Source organism: Eutrigla gurnardus (assembly GCF_963514095.1).
Source record: "Eutrigla gurnardus genome assembly, chromosome: 22".
Classification (NCBI taxonomy): Eukaryota; Metazoa; Chordata; class Actinopteri; order Perciformes; family Triglidae; genus Eutrigla; species Eutrigla gurnardus.
This window is the reverse complement of record NC_139933.1, coordinates 17,765,726-17,788,736: the sequence shown is the minus strand read 5'-3', so window position 1 is coordinate 17,788,736 and position 23,011 is coordinate 17,765,726. Positions and strand designations below refer to the sequence as shown.

Genomic DNA, 23,011 nt, shown 5'->3' with positions numbered 1-23,011 from the left:
TCACATGAGGATCCAGCCGTATGACAGACAGGGACACTAGTATTCTTCCCTGTGGGCCTCCGATTTAAAAGGCGTGCTTCTATGACATAATATGAAATATTATGAATATTTACATTTGAAGGATACCTTTAGTGATGTAATTGTGTGACGTGACCCGGGGTTGTGTTCATCCCAATCAAAACGCCCACAAGCATAAAAATGAATTTGAACGTTAATATGATCCTGAATGTAACGCGGCGCTCTCAGATGTTAATGTTCTGACAGATAAGAGTAGTAGGTCAGCTTCAAGGAAAATATGAGAATATGTGTCCTCCATGACTGGAAACCTGGTAAACGCTGCTTTGCTGAGGTTAAATGTGATCTGTGTGTGGGGAGAAATAAATGCTGGTCAGATAGACGGCCGGTGCTGCGGTTCTTTTCACACCAGCGATAAGCACACGTGAGTCAGAGCTGCTCCTCCAGCTGAGGAGAGAGGTCTCAGATAAGATGCAGGATGTCTTGTGTTGGCAGAAATTCCTATACGGTCGTGCAGGTACAGCTTTACAAGCGATACGTTTGGGGGCCGGGAGTGTGTCTCCTGTAAATGACTCTGATTAGGAGCTGCATAACATAATGAGCTGATATTGTGCTTAATGTATCCTTTTACCACGCAGCGCTCAAAAGTGCTGTTGCAAGCATGACTTTGTCCTTTTTTTTTTTTTTTTTTTTGTCTTTTCCAGGAATGCTAATTATAATCGCAGAGTGAAAAGAAACGCCATGACCATGCTGAGGATAGTCTTACTTTGCCATGCCATCAGCAGAAAAGTACAGACGGGTATAAACCTGAGAGGAGGGTGAAGAGCGTCCCCGTTGTTCTAGCGAGCGCGTGGCCAGCGCTGCGTTTTCTACTGCACTAAGCTCTGTGCCGGCTGCAGCACGATGCAATAAAAGACATTTCATCCATATTCCCCAGTCAGATTATTTTAGTGCTAACTCAACAAAAGGCACACACCCATGAACACACACACCCATGAACACACACACACACACACACACACACACACACACACAGTCAAAGAGGCAGAAAGCGACTCCTCTATTCAGTCTATAATTCACAAACTGATGTAATATTCCTCCAGTTTGGTGTCAAAATGGACCTGATGCAACACTGGTGATGGCAAATGCAAAAACTACCCAACGCTGGTGTTTATAACACCATCGGCCACTGAAGTGAGAGGCTAAATACCCACTGCTACTCTGTTTTAAGTGCTCGCTAATCCAATTAAGGTGGGGGTGACTGAATGCCAAATGTGCCTGTAAAGCTCCTTCCGTCCTCGTGGAATTACTAAACACACCCTCGCTCACTACCGGGCGCCCTCCTCCACACAGTGGCTACGATTACACCGCTTTAGGCGCGCTTAAGTCATGCAGCCACTCCTGCGCCACTGTGTCACGTATTCCAGGAACAACATGGCAGCCATGTTGTGAACGTGTGTCGTGGGAGTTGTTTCCGGGACGGTGAAGAGCGCATGTGTGTGCGAGGGTTGGATGGGTGGATGGCAGGCGCTCATAATCCTGCCCGTAACGCTCCCCCCTCAGGCCACGTTAAGCAAAGGTATCACCCCGCCGCGCCTCCGCCTCCACCGCCAACCCTCCGTGTCCAGACGGAGCGAGAGTCTCAGACGCTTTAATTATTCACCAGGTGAGGATGACTCATGGTGGCTGAACAGCCTTGAGGAGGAGGGAGAAGAGGAGGAGGAGGAGGAGATAAGGAGGAAGTGAGAAGAGTTGGCACAGAGGTGGAAGGAGAGAGCAGATGATGGGAGGAGGAAGAGGAAGACGAGCGCTTTGGACGATCTGCTGGCTGGCAAGGGGTCACGGGACGCGTGGCCAGGGGTTATCTTGGGTCAGGTGACATTTCTCACGGCTGGCGTGGGAGTTACTGGATGTCTGAGTTCAGATCCCAGTCTTTTCCACTAACGGTGGATGTACAGCTAGCATATGCAACACCAACAGGAGCTTACATAATATCTGTATTAAAAAATCCTTATGTAATCTGCACAGCAGGCTTAGCTGCAGAATAAACCTGGATGTGCTTATGGATAATGTATTTCTTGGGTAATGTGTACTAATCTTCCTTGTGGCTGTGAACATCATTTAACATACACTTTCCTTGTTGGCACACTATTTACTTTGCAGCTCAGCAACAAGGGGGAAGTATGTCAGTAAGTGATATAAGACGCAAAGCCCTCACAACAACAGAACTACATATCCCAACTCAAACTGTAGATGGGTTCAATGAAAAAGGCACGTATGGGTTTGCAGGTGGCATCGAGGCTAGATAATCATCTACGACTAGGCAACGTCTGTGTTGCAAACATGTTAACGCAGCGTCAGCAAATCTGTGACTAGTTATCCGAGTCACTTGGCTGGGACATGGGGGGCATCCGTTACCCTGTGTTTGCTGTAAATAAAGGTTTAAACCATAAACAGCACCGACATTCAAATCGATGACAGCTCTACAGCTATCAACGGACGCCAAAACCAACCAAGTCCGTCCTCTCAATGCTTTCAGCTCCAAGCCTGTTGGTCCCTGCTATAGATGCACAATCAGCCTTTTTTAAACAGTCATAAACACATAGCTTCCATTTTAAAAGAGGTTACGTTATTGCCTAAAACAGCCGTTTCCAGCTGTGAATTTAGATCTTTTATGGTGCTCAGGAATTGTATGATCACGTATCTGGGATTGACTTGAAATAAACTACATCAGTGAAAACAATCGAGGTCTATGAGGCCACAGAGGAATCATCTATATCAAGTTTCCGATAGACACAGACAATGTGGGATCAATTTGGCATTTTAATGAGATTTGTAGAATAACGTATCACCAGCTTCACCCTTTAAATGTCTAATCAATTATAGCGCCGAGCTGATTTCCAAGACTTCTTATTTAAGTTGCATCCCCCGTCAGCGAGTATATATAGGAGTCATAAAACGCTCCGCGGTGGAAGATATTTGTATCGGCCAGTTCGTCAGCTAACACACAACGCCTGAGCAGTGTATGTGAGCAGAGGCAGAACGCCAGCGAGGAGAGGGAAGGGGCGACAAGAGAGAGAGAGAGAGAGAGAGAGAGAGAGAGAGCATGAAGATGAAGGAGAATGTGTGTGCAGCACACAGTTATGTGAGTGAGTTTGCGGTGGAATAGATAAGGTGGGTGGTAAATCTTAGAGGTAGGCAGGAGCACAAGAAGGTCCATTACAGTCTGACTCACGCTCCTCAAAACAGCAGCGCGGCTCGGCCCCCGGTGGCCGCCCGGCATTAAACGAAGCTTTGAGAGAGAGAGGGAGAGCTGCACCTGTCAGCTGGCTACCTGACCAACACATAACCAGCTGTCTTCATCTTCCTCTTCCTCGAGTTCGTCTGAAACTCTGAAGCAAAACAACCAGCGAGCCGCAATCTCTCTTCCTCCTGTGAAAGGAGGCTGCTGCTGATGTAATAAATGCAAGTCCTCCAAAACTATTTCACTTTAACTGGCAACGATCGTACCTTTTTTATTTAATATGTTATTCAACCATTCCTCCATCTGTCAGATATCTTTTCTCATTTGTTTGTGTGGTTGATTCTCTATTTATAATTCAAAAGGATGAATGTCTTGGAAAGCGGCACATTACGTTACGTAACACTGTGTGTGAAAGTGAATCACAAATAATATAACAATGAGGAATGATCACGTCTGTCCGGGTCTAATTGATCACTAGATGTTGATGATTATTATCACCCAATTGGTTTTGTGTATTTATCATGCAGACAACCATCTAATTGACATTTGTAAATTAGCTGCATGAATAAAACGTTGCTTTATGATCCATACAGGTGGTAGATGGCCGTGACCGTCGCCTGTGCTGATTTACCTGTTAGATATGTGCAGGTTCTGATCTGGTGACGTCAAGAGATAAAAGGTCAGGCGGCGGTCACATAGTCCCTTTAAGCCTCGCCACAAATACATGACTGAAATGACCACCGGTTAATCCTTCATTCAGTGATTCCCTATCAATAAGTCAATCGGCTCAACTTTCAGTCCTGTCATCTGCAGGGAAAACCCTCCCCTCCACGGTGTGTCTCCCTCGTCTCCTTCCCTGCCTGTCCTGGTGAAAGGGCAGCGGCGGGGCACTCGGGAGCCTCGGACGCTGATCCGAGGTGGCAGGACGCATGCCAGGACGCAGTCGGCTGGTTGTAAACACACTTGGTGTCCTTAGAGGACGGCTCTTCCCTCACCTGTCCTCCTCTCTTCCTCTGTCCATCTCTTCTCTACCATTGTCTGTCCCTCCAACACTCCTCCTCTCTGCATCTGTCTGTGTTGAGCCGCCGCCGGGCAGGGGGGAAATCACATCACGGCCTCGCCAAGCGCAATCTCAGCTTAGTGGGGTCTTAACAGGTGTTTAAAACACACGGGGACGCATATTTGTGTTCGCTTGGATGGCGGAGTGCTGCCATTACGGTGCTCATTACCGGCTAAGTGACTGGGGGAGAAGGGCGAGGGGCGAGTAATGTTGTGACACGAGGCCATTTGGCCATTCGGGGAGACGGCTGAGGAGATTTGCTGCATCACAGAGGCCCTCGCCGCGTGCTGGACTTGAACAAGCGAGCAGCGGAGCTCACGCTGGCTGGTTGTTAACAACAGGAGACACTCCTTAACTTAGCGGTGACACCACCTGACAAAACGCTCTTCATGCAGTCCCCAGTCTCTCTGTCGCTGCTCTACAGACACACACACACACACACACACACACACACACACACACACACACACACACACACACACACAGAGCTAACCTCTAGCGTCCACCACCAGCAGCTCGGCAGCACCGCTGCTCTGATATGGGAGAACATACGTGCAGAGATACGCATCTGAACCCAGTGAATATCAACCCTCACCCACGTTCAAATGGATTGGAAAAACAATAACTCGCTGGTCACGCAGCTTAGTCTCGCGATGCTCAGCGGCTTCAAGTTTGTCGATGAAGAACCTAACGGTGTCCTATTGGGTCTGATGTGAAGCACATGGCTGATCGCAGCCCAAACTGTCTACACACGGGGGTCACACTTATGCAAACAGCCAGCATTTTGTCTGCAGCATACTCAATTTTGTTTGCTTTAAAAATCATACTTGGGGGCGTCATCGGCACAGTTTCCAGAGGACACGGCGGCTCACCTCTCAGGTCCTGCCCGGAGCGACCCGGCCCGCAGGTGGTGCTCTGTCGGGGCATGCGCAGCGAGGTGCGTAGCGGAGTGTGTCGCTGCTCATCCAGGTACGCCAGGTCCTCCAGGTGGGCGGAGCTGGTAGCTGTAGTGTGTCAGAGTGTGCAATGGAGAGAGGAAGACAGATGGGGGGAGAAAAGGATAGATATTGGAGAAAGAGGAGGGGGAAAAGATACTATCGTTAGCATGTTTATGTTCATTGACACATGTAAGTTAACAAACCCTTAATATACAGACAAAAGAAGGTGTTACTGGTTCATGTCTTGAGGCTGTTGTCAGAGCCCATTTCATATTTCCGACAAGACAGAGCAAGCCAGCCATACATGGTCATGTCCTAAACCTCCCTCCTCTCAGTGTCTGTCACGCGGCACGGAGGCAGATGCCATCCGGCCCCTCTCAGGATTAATTAGCTCGGCAGACAAATGTCTTATTCATGGAGTGAGCGCCGTCTGACGCCCGGCTGCTGATTGTTCACACCACGCTGTGTCTTCGGGGCCGCCGCTCGCTTATCGGTGAATGTTAAATGAGATTAGACGCCGCCAGTGCGAGTGAGCCACGGACTGGGTCCTCCGTCACACCTGAACCCCGGTTAAGAGGTCAGACAAGAGAATCCAGGGTGGATTAAGGGACTAAGGGTGACAGTTCCCTGAAAGGTGAGAGCAAAGTTGCCGAAGACGAGACAACGTCGTGGACAGAGCAACAATTTGGTTAGAATAAACTGTACTTATGTACCAGTGCTAAATTCAACGCAATCATATAGCAGAAAATAAATATGTGCTAAGGATATATGGGAACATCTTCCTGGGGAATGAAGTCCCTCTCCTTCTGTGTGGTAATCTGAGCTTCTCTGTGCTATGTTTACATAGCAGGTCTGGCTGAGCGTGCATGTTAGCTTACACTTGGGGGGGGAGCAGTTACAGCTGGTAACGGCGTGCAGATCCATGGTATTGTTGGAAGCATAGAGCCTAGAGGTTAAACACTGGTCGCTGTTGCTGCACCGTTAGCTGCTAGCCGCAGGCTCAGCTACTACAGTGTTACGATTGTGGAGGCAATCACTCAATCACAGATATACTCTGAATTTGAACTCTATGGTTTTCTTGAAAACATCTACTTGGGTTTGATTTGGATTTGTTCATTCCGTTTGTATCAGTTATGAAAAGGCTGCTCCCGCTGGGGGAATGTCTAAGATTTGGAAACGTTGCAACAACAAAGTCAGATGAGGCAAGAAACAGCTTGCAAACAAGCGAAGACTTCAGCCAGATTATCTGAACTTCTGTGTTTAGAGAGGAACCCAAATGTCTCTGATATGTCAGTAACAAACCTTAGCATTGGAAACGAGGCTAAACGGACCATTTGGGGTAAAAATGTTCCACTTTTTCACAATAAATCTCATCTTTATGGCTGTTTAAAACCAATATGATGAGTACGATATCAAAAGAACTCAAAAATGAGATCCAAGCTAGTAGATCCAAGTTAGTAATAAGATGAGAGCTGGGACTCCTTTTTCTCTGACACTATACCTGAAATACTCTGAGGTCCTGAGATCCCGAGGCAAATTCATTGTGACTGGCAACGCTCCCTTCTTCCCATCCTACATCTTCTGTCTGTCTCTGCAGACTCTCCACAAAGTACGGCCCAGTAATCCCTCCATATGGCAGCAGGCCTCAGAGCCCAGCATCTCTTACCAGCACCTCAGCGCTTTAAAGGCTGGTTTCTGTGCTGCTGGAGTGAAGCTCGGTGAAGCCCTGAGCATGTTTGTGTGTGTGTGTGTGTGTGACTGATTGAGTCACGCAGGCCATAGACCCAAAAATTAGCCACATGAGTTTCCCAAAATGGAGGGAAAATGGCAGCTGGGAATGCTGGAGGCTCGGCCCTGATGGGAATGTGGATGCCGGTCATCCAACTGGGCTAAAAGCAGAGACAGTGGCGGCATTAATCTGCTGCTAAACCAAGGAGGAATGAATGACTCAGGGCTACAGAGCTGGAAAAGGCTCCTTGCTTTTTTCTCTCTCCTCCTTTCAACAGTGTTTGAATGTGAGGAATCAAATCTGTGTGCTCATCACCTCTATCTGCAATGCAGCAGGCTGCTGGGGATCACATTCACAGCTCCTGTGCCAGTGTGCTAAGACTGCACACACAGTGAAAGGAAGAAACAAGAATGTGAGGAAAAGGTCTAACTGTGCAGCAGAGAGCTCAGCTGCTTTGAGCAACGACACAAGACACTTCCTGTTTCAAAGAGCGAGGACGGTGTGAACACATACGTGCCGCCGTCCAGAGCCACAGTCACATATCAGCCGGGGAGCCGGCGAGTCATCTCAGATATGAGGTGGCTGCCTCACCGTTCTCCCATCGTCTGCCGAGATGACTCGAGATGATAAATACCGGCGTTCCTGCTACTTGAACAACAACACTTCCGGATATTACGCAGAGCGTAGAAGCGGAGGTGGGAGTAATCAGGAATAAAATGTCAGGAAAGGAAATCGATGACACTCGTCCGCCCACCAAATTGAAAAAAATGTTCTCTCACGGGTGAGCTGTTATCTTCATTTAGTGAATTTAGAGACTAGAGTGAGTTGACTGAAGAATCTCACAGCGTCCTTTGGTCTTTGTATGAGTCAGCATCCCACAATCCTCAGGACATCATATTCACGCTGCTGCATATAGATCATACGGTTTCTCTCATTTGTTTTTGTATTGTTTCCACAGTTTAGGGGGAAAAATTAAGGGGGCAAAAGATAGTTGCATTATGGGCAGTGTTGGTCATAACGGCGTAGAGTATTACGACGTTACTAACGACGTTATTTTTTCAGTAACGAGTAATCAAATTCATTATTTTTCCTATCGTTGCAACGCTGTTGCCGTTACAGAGAATGTAAAGTTGCACTCTTTGAAATTAAAGGCAAGAATGTTTATGTAACATGTACTCTCTTAAATTTCCACGTGAATTTTATTTTCAATATTTATTTTTTATATATTTTTATTTCTATGCATATCATATGGCAGGCTGCAATCTATTGAGTTCAAATAAATACCAAATGTTCTAACATATTGTATAAAGTGTTTTTATTCTTCAATCAGTTAATATAAACATCTATGATAAAATGTTATAGAACGCGTTATAGAACATAAAAAATAACATCAGTTACTTTGCTGAGTAACTAATTACTATGTGCTAACTGAGTTACTAACTCAATTACTTTTTAGGAGAAGTAATTTGTAACTGTAACTAATTACTTTTTTAAAGTAAGATGACCAACACTGATCATGGGAAATGTAGGATGGGGCATTTTTGGCAGCTTGACCCAAATTAGTCAGGGACCCGGGCTCAGATCTCGGTACGCTTGATGGAAAGTCCAGTTTGTGTGATTACTGTGATCCTTGAACTCGGTTCCATCAGGTGGGAAACCAACTGCACCAAAACACGGAAGCAGACTACGATTTAGTGTGAGTAGCAGTCGGAGAGTCGGGCTGGGCAATAACTCAATACGATTTGATCATATTTCAATTGTTATTAAGTTGATACTAAGTCATTACATTTAAGAGAAATATTTATAAGGGCTTTTTTTTTAAGAGTACCATATTACAGTTTACATTATAGCTCCGTTATATTCAATTTTATCAATGTGTAGATATGACATTTTTCTTCATTATAAGTGTTTTGTCCATTTTGCACCAAAAGTTTTCAGTCAACTTTTATTTTGTCAACTATTTAATTCACAAAGGATTATATTTAAAAATCATGTAATTATTAACGATAAAAATATAAAGTTTTTTCAGAATTTATTGAACTACGAGAAAAAATGCTACATGGTAATATTTATCGTTATCCAGATATGAAACCATTGAAGTTTTCGGCCATATCGCCACGTGAGTAGAGTAGAGTAGTTTCTCAACTGGGATCTTGTGACTGGCGAGATTTTCCACACTGTATCAACAACGTGAACAAATGTCAACAAACAACGGAATGAGGGATTCCAACTCTTCATTGAATGAAAACTTAAAAAACTAACTCAACTCCTGATTGGCTGTAAAGACGGAGGATGGCTCCGTCTTTGGCTTCTCCTTCCTCCACATCCATCCTGAGCTCTAACTAACGCACTGCCTTCATTAGGTAATAGAGGAGCCACCTCCCTCCTCCTTCCTCCCCAGTCGCCTTCTGCTCTCGCCGTGTACCCCCCCCCCCCCCCCCCACATCAAAGCGCGTCTCTCCGTCACTCTGGGGGGATAGAAACGGTTAATGCCCGGGGCTTTGATGTTCCACTGCTGTGTGAGCCCAGCCAATCCTCAGCCTGTGCTCGCCTCCCATCCCGACATCTCAGAACTCTTTGTGGAGGAGAGAGTGAGAGATTATGAAACTCTACTTTCACTCCTCTTCCGCATGCATCCTTCTCCTCCATACAGGGCTCACGTTCCTGACAAACACAAATGCCTTCAGTAACATCTTTTTGTGTGTGTGTGCATCATCTGCAGCTTATAGCGCGTCTTAAGCGAGCCTTTGAAGGTCTGGCTATTGAGGGGCGGAGATGAGATCGAGGGTGAATCTCTAAATCTCTGCGTTGCCAGACAGCGGTGTAGAACAGCGGAACATGACCAGCATGAAGAGATGGTCGTGGCTGCAGCGACGGCCTCCGCAGACTCGAGCGTTTAGTGAACTATACGTCTCCGGTACTTGTTTTTGCCGGTGGGAGTGGGTGAAGTACATAATAGAGCTCATCGTCTGTTAACAGCCTTCCTCATGATGAGAAAGAATAATACAATCAGGCCCATTAGGGCCGCCTGGGTGTTATGCAACTGACATTTTTCCCCCCTGATGTATTTTTGAGGCCTGCAATGAGAAACGCACATCAATGAGAGCACTGACAGCGACACAAATGGCTGGTTTTTCCTCGTGTGATATTCTTCCAGCCGCAGTATGTTCGCCTGCTGAAGCAGCTTTTTCCCAGACTGCATTATTCTGCTCGGTGGTTTTCGATCCACACCACGGGGCTGTGAGAAAATACCGCCGCGGATTTGCAGCTACCCGGGACATTTTAACGCGACCCTTTGAATTCTGAGAGCGGTTTTCTCCCCAGACAATAAAACGATGTGGTGGAAATGACAACAAACTGAATCAAATCACAACCGCAATTGAGCTCCTCATAAGACAGGGCGGCGTTTTTAGGAAGTCGAGGCTGATTTATCCCAGATCTTGCAGGAGGAATGTGGTCGGGAGCTTATTGTAGCTTCAGAGAATATATAGTTCACAGATTCAGTGTTCAGGCTGCATCCCGTTAATAATAAAGAAAGCTATATGATATGTAAAAGCTGCATCTTGCATCACCGCTAATAGAGAGGCAACGTCTGGTGGACCAACACATGCTAACACAGCTTTGTTCCATTAACATTAAACCACATGATGTGTTTTATCCAGCGACTCTTTATATCAGCCCGGAAGAGAAAAAAGACTTGTTCTGATGAGTCTTTCTAATAACGCATTTTCATCTTATACAGTTTTACAAGAAAATACGACTTTCTTGAAATGCAAAATTATATTTTAAATTGACAAACATCATATCTGTAATTCTTGGCACAATTCAAATGGGATAAAACAATAATTTGTCTCCCATTGTTGACTGGCATGCATCTTTTTTCTCTACTAAAGTTCCATGGTGATGCACCAGAAGGTTTTGACATCTGGAGGAAAGTCTAGCTTAAATTTGGCAAGAAAAAAAAAACTATTTCACAAGATTTAATATCATGCAGATCACTCAGTAAAAAGCCACCATGAAGTTTGGACTTGTTCCTCCAAAATATCAACCCATCCCTCTGCTCTTGTTTCATTGTTAAATGTGTGATTCCCTGAAATGTACGTTAAAGAATTAAGAGGGAGGAAACAAGCAAGGAAGGAAAGGAGTGAAGAGGGAGCACTAAAGGAGCAGGAAGCACTACAGGGACTTAGAAGCAGCAGTTGAGACCAATTTTGTGGTAAAATAAAGTACATTTTCAAAATTGGTATACTGCGTGCCCAAGCTCCTCAGACACACTGCTGCCTCCTTTTGTACTTTCATGGGAGAGGGAGGGGAAGAGGAAGGGACTCACCAGCCACAGAGTTAGGGCGGGGCATGAGGTACAGAGGGATGGAGTGGGCGGAGTGGGAGGACATGCTCTCCAGGTTGCGCTCAGGGATTTTGTTGAGGCTGTAGGTGGAGGCGGTCATGTTTTCATCCACCCTGTACAGGAACGAGTCCATGCCTGATTTCTGGGACTGCCACAGTTTCAGGTTTCCCCGGGAGCCCTCGCCGTATTTGCTGCCTCGCTCCATGTTCTCCGAGTAGCTGGTCAGCGTGGCTGCAAAACACATCATCACAACCAGGTTATGTCATGCATGTGTGTGTGTGTGTGTGTCACGCCGTCCTACCTCCTACCTCACCTAGCCTGCCTGCCTTCACACGTACTCACCGTTGGTCTGAATCAGCTCCTCATCAAACAGCAGGTGTTGTAAGTAAACAGACCTGGCACCTGTTGTGACATCAGCGAGCGTCTCATCTGTCCTGTTTCTTGCTAACAATGCAAGTCAACATGACGTGTGACTGGGAACTGACCACGCCGCTCGTTTACGTGGCACACACACTCAGATTGAGACTGTGCAGTGGGGATGACATGTGTTTGGGTTATGGGAGTGAAGCTATAACCTCAGGCATGCACTGACTGTCACAAGTTAGAACTGTCAGGTGTCGCAGGAGCGACCTGTTTGTGCAGGTGAAGGTGACTACTTGTAATCCTGTGTTTTATGTGTTGATTTGGTTTCTAGCTTCACTTAGTCTGATTTTTTCCACTTGAAATCCCCCAAAAAAGAGCTTCATGCCCATATGTACATTTAAAGTGTTCTTGGTTGTTGTAATTGTTCAGAAAGAAATCTCTTCTTGAAGTATAAAACACTGATTAATCCAGCCATGTCGTTGAAGGAACCTGTATTTTCTCTACATCCGTGTTCGTTGTTTGTGAATGTGCGTGCAGCGCTCACCGATAATCCCGCTGTCCCGGCTCTCCAGGGTCGAGGTGGGACTGGTGACGGAGCCGTAGGCACAGTCCTTGTTGCCGGCCTGGCCGGGCATGGCCGGGGGAAGGGTGGAGCAGGGGCTGCCTGCAGGGGGTGAGGCAGTGCTACTGGTCAGGGTGGAGCACGGGCTGATCCTCTGGTTCTGGCCCTTGCAAAGACACAAAAGCTTTGTTTGGTTCCAATAACTCCATTAGAACACACTGCTATCGAACGCATGAACTTCTAATCTCCTAGTCATATTCAGAGGGAAAATGTCACTTCAATATTGTGGTTTTTGAAAGCTCAGCCTCCCTGCTGCCTTCATGTAAACAGTCCTAGAAAGGATTTCCTCTCCCACACGCATACAAATATCAGAATAAATAACCATTTCATTGCCTTATCTTAAAATATAAGTTTGATGAGACAACCCTGGACAGATTATCTCTCCGATGAGAGCCGACAGTTGCTTTACAAATGTACAGCAGGAGGTACGGCACATAACAAACCAAACAAACAGAAACCTTTACACATCAAGGGTGTGAGCTGCAACATGGTAAATGCAGGAAAACAGTCATTTCCTGTCTTGAGGAACAAAAAGGAGCGGTGATTCTGCCCAGGCTCATGGCACATTTAAGGTTGTACACTTGCTTAATGTGTTGCTGTGTGACTATTTCCTCACTAAAATGGTTATGATTATGCGGACAGAGCTCAATAAAACACAGGATTTGTTGAAAAATGATTATGTTGAGAGGAGAACATATCTTCCCCTCCCTGACGGATCTATTTCCATGCCTTCATTTCCTCTTTATTGCCTTTATGACAATTAAGGGGAAAAAAAAGAAAAAAAGAAGCTGAAACTGAAATCACGCTCTCAAAACATATTCCTCCCCGTCCTGGCATTGTTTTGGCACCCTGCGGTGACCTTCGTCTGCGTCGGCTCAGGTTAGGAGACGAGAGACAACGGGGGACATGAAACACTCTGCTGCGTCTAATCTGCTGCTGTGAACGCCCACTGACGCACTCGCACGAATCACACACACCTAAACACACGCAGGCGGCCACGAGGATATGCAGGGCGCCAGAGAAACGGGGCTGCCGAGCGATCGAGTGTGTGCTTCAGACGCCGGAACAGGCGAGCGCACCCTCGACCATGCTGCCGGTGAGTTCGGGTCGACGCTGGGTGACCCAACACACGAGCCCGAACTTCCACCTTCACAGAGACGATGATGTTCAGGAGGAACAGATGATCAGGGTTTCTTTAGATTTAGGTTGGACTTAGTGGTGGAGTCGAACTGGACTGTACGTTTTCCCCATTTACAAACATCAGGGTGGGAGAATATAAGAAACACATTTCAACGTGATTCTCTCCAGTACAGCGCCACCACTCACTGTGCCGTCAGGAATAAACATGCAGAAGTGCAGAGAGCATGATGTTTCCAGGGAGAATGCATTTTGTCATGGATAACGTTCGCTTGTGAAGAATCAGAAATAACTTGAAACAAGAGCACAGCGGTTGAATTCCAAATCGTGACCTCTGTAAACTGGTCAACACACTGTCCACAACAGCACATGGCCTCTGCTGTGTGTGAGAGTGTGTGCGTTGACTCCGTGGACGGGAGTGTCATGTTTACAGGAGCTCGACCCCCAAAAGCAAACAAACAAGCGGCGGCGCAGCGGCGCTATCAGCCGGGCTAACGAAGCTCGCATCGGCAGGCCTGACCTTAAACGTAGGCACGAGGGTTTGTTATTGAACTGGGAGTATTACGTCTATTAAGGGAGCCTGAGCGGGAGAGTATGGAAGGCAATTAACTGCACTCCCCCGCGAGTGAAGGTCACCTCGTTCCATCAGCTGGGGAGGTCGTGGCAGCGGGGACACAGGGACTCAAGCGTGTCAAATGGAAGACGGTAGATTGAGGTGTTTTACAGGGAAAAGCAAAGTTAACCCTGACCCAAAGCTCACTGGTTTCTCTTTTAAAAGCAGTAGAAAAAAGCTTAGCGACTCGGCTGTGATGACAAACATGAAGGCATGTGTGAATCTAATGTATTAGTGTAAATCTCCACTGAAAGCTGGTGAATCTGAGGGAATCTTGAAAAGTGAAAACAAAAAGCCCGCTGGCTAATCGGCTAAAGGACGGCATCTCCTCGGGGCTAACAAATCCAACGGTCCGGAGGACGCTAGTTGGGGGCAGATGTCTGAAACACTAAGTTTGTACTGTGTGCATGATGCAGCGGGGCTGCTGGTGTGAGTCACGGCTCTAAAAAAGAGGCGCTTGAATAAACCTCTCTCAATTTATACACCCCCACTGCTACAGCAGCGCTCACATCAAGCACAGGCAGTCCATCAGTCTAATCGCTTATCCACACTGCTTTAGTGCAAACCCATACCTGGGCCTGAACGCTCCGGCAACAGGTTCTCCACCATCCCTATCTCTCTCTCTCTCTCTCTCTCTCCCTCGGTTTGGGAACATTCATACCTGTCAAATGGGGTTTAGGTAGGAAAGCAGGGCATCTGCTGCCGAGCTTAGAGCAGGCCCCGTTGCGCCGAGAGCTGTTTGCTGTACGACTGCCAAATTCACAATATTGAAAGGTCATGACGCAGGAGAGAGACCTTGAACCTGCCGCAACTCAAGGAACAAGCTTTCAAACAGGCAAAGTTTAAAGCACACCAGGGAATCAATAATCAACGGTATTTTGTTTCCTAAAAATGGAATCAGGCAGGGAGATATCTGGCACTGATGTGTGAACACAGATATTGTGATATCTGTCAGAGCGGATCCAATCAGACGACTGCGTGTTTGTTCCCAAAGCTCCGTATCCCACGATAGAAACGTGTCAAAAGCATGAACACAATGACACAATTAGATGAGGATAAAATGGAACAATGGCATGAAGGGTGATGTGTATGTTTTGTAGGTTTTTTTGTCTCCAAAGATGAAGCTATCGAGTTGTGGACATGAAGGAGTCTCTCTGTTACATCATCAAAGCAGATTAGATCCGGCTGGGGAGTGAGACCGTTACCTGTCTTGCCTCGGGTTCCTCCATGCTGTACTGGGTACCGGCTGGCCCCTCGCTCACTTTGTCTCCCAGAAGGAAACCCAGGCGTGTCATCAATGTGTTGGCTGCCTCATCCACCGATGGAGGGGGGCCCAGCTCATGGCTTGACTCCCCTGCAGAGGCAGAGAGACGGGGGGTGAGGTGGGAGGGGAGAGAGAGAGCAGAGAGAGAGACAGAATGCTTGTCAGTGGTGGGTAGGAACAGAACATGAGCTTGTTTTTTCTCCTCCCAAAAAGCAACTTCATTGTCCTGGAAACATCCAGCGTACACGCACACGCTCGCTGTAGAAACCGGACCCGGATACACACGGCTCCAACGCTGCCAAACACCCTACCTGAGGCTCCCCGTCGCTCAGAGCTGTGCATTACAGGCACATTCCACCGCGGCCGGACATCTTTGTCAGAGGTGTCTCCTTACACACATGAAAAATAATAATAATCCCTTCAGAATCCTTTCAAGCAAAAAGAAAGAACAGAAAACCTTCCACACCGACGGCAGCTCCTTCCGCTTCCAGCACTCATCACCACTGCAGCTCGCGTGACGTAATGAGATACGCCCTTCACCTGTCTCTGTGTGTGTGTGTGTGTGTGTGTGTGTGTGAGAGAGAGACAAAGTGGTGTGTATCCACCTCCCTGTGCTGTTTACAGAGCCTCCTCGCTCTCAAAGAGAGGAGAAGAAAACACCAGGGTGAGCCTGTGTGATTATCAGATGATCAAAAACCACAACCACACACACACACACACACACACACACACACACACACACACACACACACACACACACACACACACACACACACACACACACACACACACACACACACACACACACACACACAGTGAGGGATTACAGTTGTCAACTTTGTAACAGGACTAAAGTCAAAGGAAAAAAAATCCCTTAATGACCTCACTTGTCGCCCAGTTGCCTGGTTACTCTCAAACTATAACAAGCCGTAACAGGCGGTGTCACGTTTTTGAGGTTTTTTGTTTAATAACACCTGGATACCGTGCCCTCGTCGACGATACCGATTTCACTCTATTCACTGGAGTGTCACTCTCAGAAGCTGAAGCTTTCACTAATTACTCACCATGCTGCTGAGAAAAAAACTGTAACTAGCGTCTGAATGCAACCGGCTGGAAATGGATGTGTAAGACTGGGAACTGAACCGGACATGAATGGCAGTTGAAGCCAACGGCACGAGGTAGATGGTGTTTAAATAAACAGCAGGGAGAGAGAGAGGGAGAGAGAGAGGGAGAGAGAGAGAGAGAGAGAGAGAGAGAGAGAGAGAGAGAGAGAGAGAGCAGCAGAGCCAGTTTCCTCTCTCTCTCCTCCGCCTTCCTGTGGAGCAGGTTGGACCAGATTGGCAGGTAGCTGCATGAAGTAGGAACTGACGGCCATTACAGAGTCCCGGCCACCGTGCCACCTCTCTGAAGACAGACAGCTCGTCTAAAAGCCCGTAGCCTTCCTCTCTCGCTTGCCCATCTGTTGAAAGACTTACGGACAGACAGGCAATCTAAAGCTCCGGGCTTCCGTCTCCATTCACTGGTGGACGGACAGGCAGGGCACTGTCAGGATCCTCATTAGATTGACTCCAAGTCCCTCTGAGCTAGTAACAGAGACTGGCACCTTCAGAGGGAAGGAAAGAAAAAACCTTTGATACGCAATACGTTGCCGAGCCTCAAGAAAAAAAACATTAATGAGGTAATCACAGCACTCATTAGGTCAAAAACAGCTCATTTATGTGCCAGCCTTTGATGAGATAGATGTGGCGGCTCAGTAAAGCAGCTGGATATATACGGAGCAGAATACATTAACGAGGGCTTTCAAGGTCACCCGAATCCCCTAACTTCCCTGGAGGAGCTGAACGCAGTAATGGAGGAGATGCTGCCTGCATCTTCTTCATTACGGCGCTCAGCGCAGCCATGGAAATGCTGTTCAGCTCCTCGCAGCTGATATCAGGCTGAGACGTGCGTCCATCAGAGGGACAGCATGGAGGTGAACAAAAGCACAAACATCTATCGCCTGGCCATCATATATATATATATATGATATATATATAATACATGCATGGAAGGCTCCCCACTAGACAGACTGGTAGTAGCAAGCAGTGAATACATTAGCAATGATTAGTCAACCTGCCTGGGGGGGTTTGTGGCCGTGACCGTGATCAAACAGGGTCTGTCTCTCTCTCTGCCTCTTTGTGAGTTTTTGCTTTTTCACTCATCTCTTTGTTTACCTCTGTGACTCCATCTGCCTGCACTCTATCTGTTTAGTTCCTGTTTTTCTGTTCCCCTTGTTTAGCTCCCAACAACGGCACCTCTGTTGCGGCCAGCTGTTGGCCGACCCTGTGCAGAGCCCGCAGTGACTTAAAAAAACATCGCCAATCCCGTTGTAACCTTAAACTCTGAAAACAACCTACAATGTCAACGTCAAATAAAGTCCAAAAGTTGGACAGGTCCAAAAGCTTGCATTTCATTAACATGAAGCACATCTACGTTTAAAGGTGCTAGATACGAGACTGGGAAAACGGCTCTCACCATGGCGACAGCTGAGCCGGCAGCTCGCAGCTAGCAGCGATCACAGCATAGCACTCTCCAACGTTGTAACGATGGCATTATCAGCTGTAACGGGCGTATGAGTGCAGGGCAGAGAGAGCTGGCCAGATGGGCTCGCTCACATGTACGTGCACTAAAAGGCACGGAACACAGCAATATATATATATACAGTATATACTGCCATTATGTGGCGGTGTGTAGTGCTTTTTTTCTTCTCTTGAAAGACATATTTTAACAATCACATGCACCTCTCTCAGACTAACGTCTAGATCACTTCCAAGATACGTCACAGCATGGAGAACACAACACTGGCCTAAAGGGATCCTCAACCGTTTCTCATCACGGCGACAACGTAAGATCCTAAAAATATGACCCCCCCCCCCCCCCCCCCCCCCCGATCTCTAATTTTTCCTAAACCAGCAACACAAACAACAATCCTCTCCATTGGATTTTCTGAGTTGCGAAGGAGACAGATGGTTGCCATAGCAACTATCTTTGCGCACAGCTAGGAATGTGTTTCTGTGTGAGCGCATCTGTTTCTCCCCGGCCGTCCTCAGATCTGCCCTCGCACTCCGAGAGAGAGAGAGAGAGAGAGAGAGAGAGAGAGAGAGAGAGAGAGAGAGAGAGAGAGAGAGAGAGAGAGAGAGAGAGAGAGAGAGAGAGAGAGCATGTGTGGTGCAGGCGGGGGGACGGGACAGGACGGGGGAGGGTATTAATAGTCTGCAGGTAACACACAGCATGTGGCGGCTCTAATTCACCTTTACCTGGGCTCTTTCATTTTCACTTCCTCAGGGCGAGAGCATGCAGAGCATGTTCTTATTCACAAATAGTATTTTAGAAATAATTATACTATTTTTTAGCAAGATTAAGACGGAAGGCTCAAAGAAGCGGTGATATATATTGATTAAAAGGTGAAAACGTGAACACATAGAATAACTCGCACCTATGCACGGGCAAACACATCATCAGGAAGCGGCGAGCGGGGGATCTAATCAAGAGACCAGAGGAGTGCATTTCACATTCCTGGTGTGCACAGTGGTGATCTTATCCACGCAACAATATTTGGGAGATTGCATACATGAAAGCACGCCAGGACTCCGGTGAGGAGCGGTTGATGTGATGATATGCAGTCCATGAACACGCTGTGTGGATTTATCCAATATGATAATGAGCAGGGCAGCTTTATACTGGGTGTGTATTTGTGCTTCATAAAGTACTAAAACACACGTTTTTTTTTTTTTTTTTTTCTTTCTTCTTTCACCAATGAGCAGGCGCTCTAGTGGTTTTTCCAGAAAATACTTTTTCAACTTGAATATTCTGGCATATCAGACACATTTCATATTTAGCTGGTGGCATTTGGCACATCTATGTTTAGTTTATTTGACTGTTTCAATGGAAACCTTTGGTTTTTATTTATCTTTTATATTTATGGGATTTGGGTTTCTTTTTTTAATACATTTTATTGATATGGTGGGTTTGTTGGTATTTTTTGTTGAATGTCATCCTGTCTGACACTATGAGCGCCTCCAAAAAATTAAATTGCATGTTTGTTTGTCTGTGTCCAAACCAAAAGGGTCACATGAATATTTTATATGCAGTACTTCTTTCCATACAGCCAATCAAATCCAACATTAAACAGCATGAAAACATACCTGTAAATATCACTTTGGTCTATTTAGATGCTCATTTGATCGTTAATCCTCAATAGTGACGCCTGGATAATCACCGTCTGCCCGTTGTTTACTTGTCTGTTCAGGCTGCTGTCAATCAACCACACCCACCTGCAACCCCCTCTAGTGGTGGAGTCATTTTTAAAATAATAGAATTTTTGACTTCCAAAAGGGAAAACTGAATGTGATTATATATATATATAGTGTGAATATTAAAAACACCCAATGGTGGATGTCATCCTAGGCACCCACACCGGGAAGTTTCTGTAAGACGGTTGAGCTCTGACATTAGAAAAGCTTTCACTCCCATGATATAAGGAGGAACCGCTGGTGAATCTTTTTACAAGCTTTCTCACAAAATATTCACAAACCATATTTATGAGGCCACAAAGCTCTTTGTGGGCCATAAAAATCAGCTGATCCCCGGCTTCTCCAATAGACCAGACAGTGTAAGCAGCAGAGTGCCGACTGGCATGCGATCAGATGTTTAAGTAACTGCCTCGCTGCTCTCATGCCAGCGAGCCCTGTTAGAAGCCAAGATGTCCATCTGTCCACCTGGGAGGTGCGAGTCCTCACCCCCCAGAAAACTCATCCCAACCCTCCACTTCCTCTCCAGCTCAACTTGTTATTGCAACCAGACAGAGAGATCCGGGTTGTGATCTACCCTTTCCCTGCCTCGATGGTGCTAGAGATAACCATTCCAACCCTGAAATGTCACATCTGCAGGAGCTTTTAGCGGCTCATCGCGACCGATTGAGACACCACAGTCGGTTTAACAGCACTGATGCAAAAATAAAGCCAGGGACAACAGTCGCTCACCCATGAGATTCAACAGCCGGTCAATACTCAAAGCTACTACATACTATTTAGACTTCTATAATAAGAAGTACAGTAAAAAAAAAGTATATTAGTCTCTACGTTTCTATGAACAGATCACCTACTGAGAGCTCCCACTGAGCAGAGACTCAGCAGAAGAGGCTGGCAGAAGGAGAAGGCTGGTAGGACTCTGTCGACCATTTTGCTCCCTATGTTAAGCCCTGAGACCTCCCATCATTATGGATCTCATGTCTTTATCCAACTCTGGATTGGCCACGGCATCGTCCTACTCTGCTGAGCAGTCCTTACATCCACCAGAGGTCGAGGTGACAAGACGGGTCGGGAAGCTAATGCTGCACTTCTCGGCGGCAACAGGAAGAGGAGAGGCAAGATGAGAAAGCAGATATCAGCAGACCGCTAACCTGGAGTAAACCCGCTTTGCTTTGTGAATCTGGACTGTTCACAGGATTACTAAGCGACCACTGACTGTGAAGTTAGCAGAAAATCAGCGGCGACACCTTCACAAGCTCTGCGTCCGAGGAGCAGAGCGGAGGAAGGGAAGTAGCGAGGGAGGATTAGAGCGGCGGAGGAGGGAGGATGGACACTGTGGGCAACAGCGAAGCTATTTCATTAATGTCCTTTGCAACGTCTTTCCGTCTTTGCAGCAGCAGGCAGAATAACATAACAAAACCCTCTCTCTCTTTCCGTCTCTCCACTGCAACCGTCGACGGGAACCAACATGCAGAAAGTAACACGATGAAATGAGCGATGAGCCGGCCAAAAAAAACTCACCTGGGCAGTATGTGTCCAGGTCTGGATTCTTGGCAGTGGTGGAGGTGTGTGTAGGGGAGCCAAGCTCTGATTGTGGAATGCGAGGGCTCTCCACAAACTTTGCTTTCCGCAGAGGGGCTGGGAGCAGAAAGCACACACACATATAGAGAAAGGAGGAGGACAACATGCACACAGACAGACAGACACACACACACACACACACACACACACACACAGATCAGGGAGATGGAAGAAGACAAGAAAGAGAGGAGCGACAGGGACAGGACAGAGAGGGAGGAAGACAGAGAGCTTATGAAGCAGCAGACTGGTAACATGACTGAAACATCCTGAAGGCAGCTTTTTTTTTTTTTTTACGTCTCCCTCGGGTCAAATGAGTTTTAAGTAAACAAGAAGCATGGGCAATCATGTAGTGGGCAGCGGCGGCACCTCAGCCAGCCACTGAAATGTAAAAATACCACCACGCTTCTCCTTAGAAGCCTACAGTTCACTCACAAAGCACAACACAGCCCTTTGAGCTGAAAAGACTGTAACAAACAACAACAAAAAACCTGTTGTGTCTCTTTGTCCAGCGTCATAATCACACAAAGTGTGCAAATGGATCCATTTTTGGAATGTTCTTGCGCCTGAGTCTGAGACATCAAGCGAGTCCCTTTCCACAAGAGATTGTGAGAGAGCGAAAGAGCGCTGGAAGCCGGGGGTGGCGGTTGTGTGACACAACCCTTTTTTTTTCTGGGTTTTTCAGGCACTGCGAGCGCCGTCGTCCCGGCCAGCTTTTATGGCGTCACAAGAGCACACATTGTGGTACAGGACTTCACGACACAGAGGAGCCTTTATAGCGATGAACCCCAACAGGAAGAGATGCCAAGAAAAGCTAAACCATCCATTCAATGGCATTCTTTACTCAGCTGAGCAGCTTTTAAGGATGAATACATACAGCAATTTACAGCAGACAAAGGGGGGGGGGGGGGGGTATTCTCACACAGCAGGTATCAAGACATATTTCTAAGCACTTTGTCTCCGCCTCTTTTAAAAGCCTTCACTTTGTTGAGATGGCTACTGGAAGTTGAGTTAATATCAATGAAATCAACTCTATTCCTTAAATTATTTGTTTCCATACTCATGTGTGCAGCATCTTGAGCATCATTTCCTCTTAATTGGCTAATCTGGTTCGATGAGGGTTTTTAAATAGATGCTGTACTCCACGCTGCAACTGTTAACCGTTCCTTATTATGGGTAAGTGCACATGTCCAAAGCTATCTGCTGCAGCAATACTGTGCTGAACCAAGAGTGGAGCCAGCAGGAAGCAGCTGAAACCTACATTCAAGCCTCCTTCCCACTGTTGTTTTGGCTTCATGTTACAGCTAATGCCAGTGTAATGTGTGTGAGTGTGTGTGTGTGTGTGTGTGTGTGTGTGTGTGTGTGTGTGTGTGTGTATAATGGGTGGAGAGTAGAGTTGTTTGTCTATATAATGTATGTCTTAAAGCCTGTGGTGTCCAAACTTCGATCCACTTTGAATTTTGTCTAAATAATAGATTTCGTCTAAATGTAGTTAAAGTATCCGTCTCTTCTCCTTTTTTGCTGCCTGTTAGTTACGTCTTCATATCAGACTTACAGATTTACATTTCACATTGGCATCCTAATCTTTGAAGTGGGTCCTTGGGCCTTGACCAGAAACCAACATTTAGCTATTTCTGCCCTGTTTAAACTTGACTTATTTACAGATTTATGCATAATATCATATCATCATAATATAATATAATAAGTGGGTGAGTTTGTTGTATTAATTTAAATTCAATTTAACAGCAGCAGATGCAGAAATGCTTTTTTTATAATATGTGGGCACACGAGATCAAACACTAAACTGGTTA

At 46.5% G+C, this 23,011-nt stretch overlaps 1 protein-coding gene across 13 annotated transcripts in view; it reads right to left on the bottom strand.

Moving 5' to 3' along the window:
• The window catches only part of tanc2b (tetratricopeptide repeat, ankyrin repeat and coiled-coil containing 2b), a gene marked incomplete at its 5' end in the record, with an annotated part of 118,639 nt that overhangs the window by 23,812 nt on the left and 71,816 nt on the right, over positions 1–23,011 (bottom strand). For 8 of the 13 annotated variants that reach the window (XM_084039518.1, XM_084039513.1, XM_084039522.1 and 5 more), the window contains 5 exons: positions 5,192–5,323; positions 11,317–11,565; positions 12,242–12,425; positions 15,275–15,423; positions 21,144–21,260. In XM_084039518.1, the coding sequence (XP_083895644.1) occupies positions 5,192–5,323; positions 11,317–11,565; positions 12,242–12,425; positions 15,275–15,423; positions 21,144–21,260 (831 nt within the window). Of the gene's footprint in view, positions 1–5,191; positions 5,324–11,316; positions 11,566–12,241; positions 12,426–15,274; positions 15,424–20,476; positions 20,568–21,143; positions 21,261–23,011 lie in introns of those variants that run through there. The other 5 variants (XM_084039519.1, XM_084039520.1, XM_084039514.1 and 2 more) reach the window with 2 other exon arrangements.